This window comes from Musca autumnalis, unplaced genomic scaffold (genome assembly GCF_047663935.1).
Source record: "Musca autumnalis isolate F117 unplaced genomic scaffold, ASM4766393v1 scaffold_2, whole genome shotgun sequence".
NCBI lineage: Eukaryota > Metazoa > Arthropoda > Insecta > Diptera > Muscidae > Musca > Musca autumnalis.
In genome coordinates, this window is record NW_027411755.1 from 122763062 (window position 1) to 122772922 (window position 9861).

General features: G+C 39.6%; 1 protein-coding gene across 1 annotated transcript; it reads right to left on the bottom strand.

Annotated features, from left to right (window-relative positions):
• Positions 1–7595: 7595 nt before the first annotated feature.
• LOC141393066 (uncharacterized) lies at positions 7596–9845 on the bottom strand. The gene is made up of 2 exons (XM_073966019.1): positions 8622–9845; positions 7596–8570 (listed from the first exon to the last, which is right to left on the bottom strand). The coding sequence occupies exon 1, from the start codon at positions 9765–9767 to the stop codon at positions 8955–8957; it is 813 nt and encodes a 270-aa protein (XP_073822120.1). The 5' UTR covers positions 9768–9845; the 3' UTR covers positions 7596–8570; positions 8622–8954.
• Positions 9846–9861: the final 16 nt, after the last annotated feature.

The following is a 9861-nucleotide window of genomic DNA, read 5'->3' on the forward strand; positions in this document are numbered from 1 at the left end:
TACGAGAACGGCCATGTGAAGACGAACGAGGAACTAAAATTGAAAAAAGTTATTGTTGTTATAAGAAAACATTTAAAACATACGCATACTCACTTAAAACGCTTGTTGTTTTTGGAACACGAGAACGCGAACTGCTACGACCACCACATGATGATACGGGACTGCTTGGCCTTTGTGCACTTTTTGTACGTGTTTTAGATTTTCCGTCTGTTTCGGATTGCCATTCAGGCAACTTCGATTTGGAACGTGGTAAACGTGTTATACCTGTTACAGTTTTTTCACCACTCAAATTCTCCCATTCAGGTGTATAACTGCGAGAGGATGGTGACAGTTGCTTAGGATTTTGGTTTTTGCCTGATGAATGATCAGCCAATAAGTCTGCCATCAAAGCTTGAGAATCGAGAGTTTTTCTTTTATTTGTCTCCGTTGAATTCTCATTTGTCAAATTTAATTTCTGCAACAATTCCTGTGATAAATTGCCTACATTGTCACCATTCTTACTATTATTGGAAGTATGTTTCATATGTGGCAAATGCTCTTTCAACTTTTCATTTACTATATCTTCAATGAGAGATGTTAGTGGCTTTGTTGATGCTGGCTCATTGTGACCATAAAGTTTATCCTTTATTGTTTTGTTAACCAAATCCTGTATAATTGTTTTTAGTGTAACGGGATCCATAAATGACCCATTTACTGTTGCCGATTTGTCCCCTTTTGGGCTTGCCTTTTTGCAGCTTGTTGATTTGGAAAATTTTTCTTCTAAAATTTGGGCAACAATGTCTTCCACTGTCGATCGAATAGACGAAGTTTGTGTTGGCTTTGAGGCAACTTCTTGAGTCTTCATTTCAATGAGGCTACTATTATCCGTAGAGGTGTTAGTATAACTGGTGGATGCATTGTTTTCCTGTAATATGCTTCTTTGGCGGGCCTGTTTGCTTGTCGTTGGGACATCATCTTTTAGGCACTTCGCTTGTCTTCCACTTGGAACATTTTCCTTATTATGTTTGGCCCTAAAACTAGCCGTTGTTCGCCGAAACAAACTCTCGTAGTAGTCATCTTGATGGGCATTCACGCCCATACGCTCCTCATATTTAATTAATTTTCGCAAATCTGCAATCATAAAGAAAATAATATAGTTGTAAACAAGACCGATAACAAAACTTCGTATAAAAATGTTTTGTGCATAAATATTACTGATCCCTAAATGCCAACGAGCACATTGTCTAGTCGAAGTAGAGAGCGAACTATTTTTGGTAAAATGACACTTTATGAAGGGTATAACACTTCCGCACATACACTTAGGCAACTAAATAATTGGAAGATGGTACCCTCACCATGAAAAGCAGGTTTTCCTGTGGGCCGATAACTACACAAAAATCATTTAATCACAGAAATGATTACAGATTCAAATAACACAACCCCTCTTACGATGACGACTTTTGGCTTTAAGAAACGTATGATGATTGGAACATGGAACGTGAGAACACTCTCTGAATAATCTAAACTACAACAATTATGTCGGGAGATGATCAAATATAAGCTGCATATTCTTGGTTTGAGGGAGGTAGGATGGTTAAATAGTGAGAGAGCCAAATTGTCTACTGGATACAAATTCCTCTATTCTGGAAATAATATGAACCGAATACACGGAGTAGGGCTCCTCTTAATACTCTTAATATAAAAATGCAAAGGTTGGAAACAACAACACCAACATCGAAGCGATTATGGGACCCAATGACCTAGGCAGCATCATAAACGAGAAAGGAGACCGGCTCGTTGACAATCCCAGCACCATCCCCCGAAACCAATTGATCACATCATAACCAGTAAACTTTTCGTGGGCTTCTTAATGGATGTTAAGGTAAGGAGGTGCTGACATTGATAGCGATCAGCAGCTACAAGTTGGAATTTTCAGACTACGACCTGCTGCAATCAGAAAGAAAAAGGCAACTTCCAAATATAATATGGTCAGATTGCAGAACCAAGCCACGTCGGAAGCATACAACTCAGCCTTGAGATCAAACATTGGTGATGAAAATAAAGAAGCGACATAATGGGAATCTATTGCACAAGCGTGAAAACAATGTGCCCAAGCCGTACTTGGACAAGCTTTACAACGCAGGAAACCATAGATAAGCGAGTCGACATGATCAGAAATTACAAACTGCGAAATTCTAAAGAATAGAACTGATGTCTCTAGCACCTCTACTGAAAAGGCTGCAGTAAATGCGGAATAGAGAAGATCAGCAGCAAACGTTAAGTATCTCACGCGTATCGACAACATCGCAGATGAAGCAGAGCATGCATCAAATGTTAGTAACATACGCCAAATCTACGCAGTTGGAAACAACATTAGGAGCATACCAACAATCAGAGACAAAAATTGATCTGAGCTTACTACACCAACCGAACAGCTGTAACGTGACCGTTTCATACAATTTTTACATCTCATTCCATCCCACCTTAATATTTCCATTATTTACTTCGTGCAACCACCCTAATATGTATTGTGGTTTTATTCACCCAAGTCGTCGATCAACTGCCGAACAAAGTACGAATAGACGTGTGGCTCGTCCGCAGTCTACCATACTAGTCAGCCACGATTCGATCCAGCTCATAGCAAGCTCTCAGCGCTTAGCACGCTCCCAGCTCTTAGCAAGCTCCCAGCTCTTAGCAAACTCTCAGCGCTTAGCACGCTCCCAGCTAATAGCAAGCTCTCAGCGCTTGGCACGCTCCCAGCTCTTAGCAAGCTCTCAGTCAGCTCAAGCTCATAGCTAGCCCCACGCTCATAGCGAGCTCCATGCTCTTAGCCAGCTCCCATTAACCGATCTCTTCCCCCACAGCCGACAGCAACCCGAATACTACAGAGCCGAATCAGCATCTGAATACATCAGAGTCGACGCAAACATACACTATTACCATTGATCCCGCATCTTAAACCAGATCACCATCGAGCCGAATACAACAACCCGATTGTCACTGGTTACCAACACACACATCTTATCCATATTCCTCACACATTTTGTTCGTATATCCAACACCAAGAGTTTTTTTTGGGTCCTTAGCTCGACCTTGGCAGCGACTGAGCTTACCTCAGCCCTAGTCGAAACCACTCGTTATACAGCTAAATCGATTACGTAAATTCTTTGTAGAAAATCAACCGACATCAACATTTTCAAGGTGAAATCCAAGACGCGACATTTTAACGCAACCACCAACGTGCGAGGAAATCAAATCGGCTCTTAAATCTATACGAAATGAAAAATTCAGCGGCCCAGATGATATACTAGCAGAACTCCACAATATGGTGCACCCACATTAGCAGAATCCTTAAGATCTATAGTACGCAATGCATGGGTTTCAGAAGAAATACCAAATTCATAGAAAAAAGGTGTCATGATAACGATCCCCAAAAATGTGACTTGAAGAAGTGCAAAAATTGGAGGCATTACCTTACTAAACGCGATTACAAAACTCATCGCCAGCGGTGAAGATAATGATACGAAGCGAGCAAACTGGTTTTCGTCCTGGCAGATCATGTGCAGACCATATTAATACTTTGCGAATCATAACTAAGCAGTTTAAAGAATATAACTCACCGCTATATTTATTGTTCGTCGATTTTGAACGAGCTTTAGATACTGTATCGCGTGAGGCACTAGGGGATATTTTCTCTCTAAATGGATTCCCCGACAAAATTATCCAACTGATCCGCGAGTTATACAGTAACGCAACCAGCTATGTATGCTTCAATGGCTTTTTTAAAACATACAAATAAACCTAGAATTTTCTAGTTCCGCATTAAAATTTATACTTTTTACAATTAAATTAATAGCTGAAGGTTCAAAATACTGATTTTGATCGAATTTGACAATAATTTCCGTATTTTTGGTCATTTTAATTGCATGATTTTCTCTTCTGGCAACGCAACTACAGTTGAGTTGCTATCCATAATCGACCCCTAAAAGCCAAGTTCGACCTAATAAAAAGATTTCAGATTCACATTTGAATTAGGTCGAACTTGGTCTTTAGTCATTCACCAGATATGACTTATAGCCCGTTTCCACGGTTCGTCGTTCGTTCTCTATTCGTTGTTCGACCCATAATTACGAATAAATTAGTTATTTCCCCACACAAAATTCTATGAACGAATGAGGATTTTCTACGTTGTTCGATTAGAACTACTCTCTGAACGGCGAATAAGTATGTCCCATCCCTAATGCGGCCCATACACTATGGGCATGCACGACAGCATTTGTAATAGTATTAGTAAATTTTGAAACATTTGTCAATGTATGTGTCAAGTGATCGATTGAAGACTATTGGTTTCCGTAGACTCAAATGAAATACAACGACCGTTTTATATTATAATAAAGAATTCACAAACGTTTATTAATTAAAATTATACAGGCTTATATTAATACGTGTTGTCAGTTTGGCTGCTTATCTTCAACTTCCTTACATTTAAAAGTTAAGGGTTGGATCAGGGTTGTATCTAATTGTACATTTTTACATGTATGCAACAAAAGGTATCTACTACTATTTTTAACTTGACAACTAGAAAAATGTCAAGTGATCGATTGAAGACTATTGGTTTCCGTAGACTCAAATGAAATACAACGACCGTTTTATATTATCATAAAGAATTCACAAACGTTTATTAATTAAAATTATACAGGCTTATATTAATACGTGTTGTCAGTTTGGCTGCTTATCTTCAACTTCGTTACATTTAAAAGTTAAGGGTTGGATTAGGGTTGTATCTAATTGTACATTTTTACATGTATGCAACAAAAGGTATCTACTACTATTTTTAACTTGACAACTCGGCCTTTCCTGACCTGAAGTCGTCCTCGGCTTCATCATCGCTTGAGATATCCAACTCGGGGGAACATTCACACCATTTCTTCATCTTATCGGAGCTGAATACGGAACAGAATTTCCTATTCGTGATGTTTATTCCAGGAATGTCCTCTATCAGGTATCTATCGTTGCCCAAAACTCGTGCTATTATGTATGGACCCTTGTACTTGGGTTCTAACTTCCGTGATTCACCTGTCGCTGGCGGCTCATTCTGTATCAGGACCAAGTCACCTTCTGCATACATCGTCGGATTCGAATGTTTACTGTCAAACCTCTGTTTCCATCGTTCTCGTTCGCTTTTGATGTTTTCTGCGGCCAGAATGCGCTTTTCGTTGATGGGAATTTCTTCGTTGTGTACATCATCTTGTACAGCTGCTAACAAGCGGTTTTGAATTAAGTCGGTGGGCATGTAATCGAAGATCAATTCATTCGGACTGTTGCCTGTTGTCGAATTTTTCGTTGAATTGATTGACCATTGCAAAACGTGAAGTGCCATGTCCCAATCCTTCGGTTCTTCGGTGGTAGTTCGCAAGTAAGACAGGATAAGTTGATTGACCCTCTCAACTTGTCCATTTGCCCTGGGTGTTCGGACTGCATTCTTGATATGTTGAATATTATTTCGATCGCAATATTCCTCAAACATTTTAGATGTAAAAGCTGTTCCACGGTCGGAAATTATCCTTCGAGGTAGACCAAAGTATCCGCTAACCTCATTTAAAACGTTGATGACGGGCAATGTCTTCGTATTTCGAACAGCTTTTATGACAACAAATTTCGTAAAGGAGTCGGCTATGGCTAATATATGCGTTTTTTGCCTTATTGTAGCAACACTCTACACACGCTGCAATGTACTCCTTCATATATTTCCGCATACGGGGGAACCAAAACGTTTGTTCCATTCGTGAGAGACTTTTCTCCAATCCATAATGACCAATATCATCATGACAATGTTTAGCTATGCGCCATCGTATAGCCTTCGGTATGACAAATCGTAGTCCATTTTTCGTTTTCCGGTAAAGTCGATGTTTTTCCAATACGTATTCAGATTTTATCTGTTTTTCTTGCTCAGATTTTAATTCATCTCGCAGTATCATCATTATGTTCTTTATGTGGTCGTCGTTTAACTGCATCGTGAGGATCCAATCATCGCTATCGATACTCATTATGAACCCTGCTGGTTCAATTTCCGTTGGTGGTTCATCCGGTGAACGGCTGAGAGCATCAACGTGTGCCATACGTGATCCTTGTCGGTGTACGTACTGACAATCAAATTCAACTAATTTCATCAGCCATCGTGCTACTCGTGGTTGTAATTCCTTCGTTGCCTTTACCTTAGTAATTGCGGCACAATCAGTTACGACGCGGAATGGCTTTCCAAGTAAGTATGTACGGAAACGCTCCAACGTTTCAACCACAGCTAAAACCTCCAACTCGTAACTGTGATATTTCGATTCCGTTTCAGAACAGTGACGACTAAAATAAAACACTGGGTGCCAATTACCATTACCATCGGACTGTAACAAGACTCCAGCTAATCCCAAACTGCTTGCATCCGTGTGAACCTCGTGATCTGCCTTCATATCGTAGATTGCTAGGACCGGTTCACTGCACAAAATTTGAATTAGGCTCTTGAATGCGTTTTCCTGTGGTACGCCCCAACGAAATTTATTCTCTTCACGCTTTCGTGTTAACATCGTGAGTGGTTTCGTTATGGCTCCATAATCCTTCACAAATTTCCTGAAGAAGTTCGTTAGGCCAAGGAAACGTCGAACTTCTGTTACATTGGTTGGTACCTTAAAATGTCTGATCGCGTTCACTTTCTCTTCTCCAGGCGAAATACCTTCAGGCCTAACTATGTGGCCTAAATAAGAAATCTTTTCGGCTAAGAACGAACATTTTGCCAATCGCAACGTGAGACCACATTTCTTCAAAATATCTAAAAATCTTTTTAATCGGTCCAGGCCTTCTTTGACTGTTTTACTGGGAATTATCACGTCATCCAGATACGCTAAAACTTCTCCTGGATTCATAAATTCTATTACTCGGTTCATCGTGGCTTGAAATATTGCTGGCGCGTTTACCAAACCAAATGGCATCCGGTTGAATTCATAATGACCATCTGAAGTCACGAACGCTGTGAACTTCTTCGAGTTCTCTTCTACTTCAATTTGGTGGTAACCCATACGCAAGTCGAGTGTGGTGAAATAACGATTTCCGGCGAGTTGTGCGATCTGCTCATCCAATACTGGCATAGGATGCGGTATGCGTACTGTTATTTGATTTAACTGTCTGTAATCAATACATAAACGGTGTTCACCATTTCTCTTCTCGACCAAGACAATTCCCGATGCGTACGGAGAATTTGATTTCCTGATAATTTCGTTGTCAAGCAAGTCCTTCACAATATTTGCCACAATAGGGCGTTTAGCAAATGCAATTCGATATGGCTTTCTTCGTATTGGTTCCGGCGTAGTAACTTCGATTTCCATTTTCACTAAGTTACACTTACCCAATTCGCTTGACTTTTCTGAGAAACACTGCCGATTTTCTTGGATGATCATCTGCAATTCGTTGTGTTCTTCGGTTGTTAAGCTTTCGTTGCTACTAATTGCATTTACGTTTTGCATCCAGCACTCATCTCCTTCAATAATGGTGCGTCGACCTTTTTGGCATAAAACATCTCGACCCAAAAGTACATCATTCGGAATCATTGAATCTTCCACTACATATAGGGGTCGATCGTCGATAACAATTATCGTTGAGTGGCGTTGCCAGTTGTCAAAATTGATCCACGTATGGCAACTCTCAACTGAAGTTGCGAATCTCAGTTGACGAAGCGGCTGTTTTTCAGCAACCACCAATTTTCAGTTGCAGTGAACATTCTCGAAGAAACAAGAAGTAAAATAGAAGGAAAAATAAACATTTTGTTAACAATTATTGATTCTTTTCATCATTAATTAATTTTGTGTATCAATATGGTGAAAATAACGACAAAGCAGCAGTTCGAAATATTAATTGATAAACTGAGTGAAAATCCAAACTTAGCCCGAGGAGTTCGGGAGTTTTGGTGAAACCAAAGCCACAGCGGATGAAGCGTGGAGGTCCATTTCGGACAGTTTAAACAGCCATGAACCTCTAACACGAACACCTGAAGAGTGGCAGAGTCTGGATTCACTTTAAAGCAAAGTTGAAAAAGAAAATGCCTCAAAATAAAATAAACTTCAACGACACTGGTGGTGGTCCATCAAAATAAGTGAATTTATCGCCTTTGGAGCGGACAGCAGCAAATCTTTTGCAAATGAATTTGGTGACAAATACAGTAGGTTCAGTTTAAGTACAAATGACGTACATCCTCCATCTATATAGCCAACTACACCAGAGAATTTCGTTTTTGAATAAAAATGGTTTTTATTTTGCCTTTTTTCCTCTCTGTCAACTTCGAAACGATCAAATTTTGGCACAATGTGTCCTCTGTCAAGTGGACAACTTCCTTCAATACTCTCGACAATGTAGATTGAGCCATGCAATTGTTGAAATCATTGCCATGGGACTTTTGGAAACTTCCGTCCTCCAAGAATCGCAACGCTGCGCACACTTTTAAAAGTGGGGGTATTCCTGTTGATCTGTAACTTTCTTTGAAGTCATCCTTTAACGTTTCCACAATGTAAACTACGGCATCCTTTGGCAATCCAAAATACGCCTTAAACCTGAGATAATTTACTGATTATACAGATCTTTCCACATGATCATCAGCTTACAGTGCAGATGGCAATTCCAATGGATTCGACTTGTCCCTCAAATTTCTTCTAATAGATGCAATGTCCTGTATATTTTCTTCATCAAAAAATAATTCCACCGAACTTATCATTTTTTGGGACAGCAAATAAAACTTGACGATCCAAAGATTCAATGGGCAGGTTATATTCCAATCTTGGGTTGTTTTCCAAATTTGCTCGAAAACTCAGCCAAAATATTAAAATATTGTCCAGAATACACAAAAGAGTTATCCAAAGCGCAATTATTTTTAAAATGTTTTTTTTTTTTGGCGAATAGAGGTCACAAGTTTGAAAAAACACTGATCGATAACATGTTTATCGACCACCCAGTTGAGTTGACATTAATGGTACAACATTTCGTCTCAGTCGCGCAGACAACTGACAACGCAACTCAAGTTTAGTGGCAATACAAGATAGACCCAATAGATTCACGTCGTAACTCGTTTCATCAATATCAATCGTCACATTGACAAATGTTGTGCATTCGTATTTGCCTCCAGCAAAACCATTTAAAACAATACAGCAAGTTTTCGTTTCGCCAATTATCGTTGCAAAACTTCGTCTGATCAAACTTCGATCACTTCCAAAATCAATAAAAGCTTCGGATTCATTGTCCTTCACTTTGACAAGTTTACGTAGTATTTCATTGGACTTTCCGCTGTCCTTTATTTTGTTGACATTAACATTCGGGGTTTTCGTTGGACATTCACTTGCACCGTGTGAAGTCCGTTTGCATATTGTGCATCTATTTTTCTTCTGCGGCTCTGGGCAGTATACAGCTTTGTGGCCAGCGTTACCACAATTAAAACATTTGAATTTATTCACTTTGTCATCGCCTTTCTTCTCTGGACCCATTTTATGTTCACTGCTGCGTTTCGATTTATTCGTTATTGGTGTCAGCACTCTTCTTACCTCATTATAACTACAATATGCGTTGATGTCACTCAGAAGTTGATTGCAGGTGGTATAATCATTGGATATTTTCAGCTTCAATCCTTGGTCGTTAATTCCGTTGACGATGTGCCGTGCTATGGATGATTCACTTAAATTGCCCCGTTTTCCAATAGCGTACATTCTGTAATAATATTCCTGCGGCGTTTCGTTGAGCTGTCGTTTTGTCTGTGCCATTCTAATGTGAACATCGGCTGCGACTTCGTTTTGAGGAAAATCTGAAAGAAACTTGTTAACAAACTGAGGCCAAGTCAGAAATACCTCCTGCACT

Bases quoted from the DNA above. Each gene is read 5' to 3' on its own strand.
- LOC141393066 (XM_073966019.1), bottom strand. From the start codon at position 9,767: ATGGCACAGACAAAACGACAGCTCAACGAAACGCCGCAGGAATATTAT.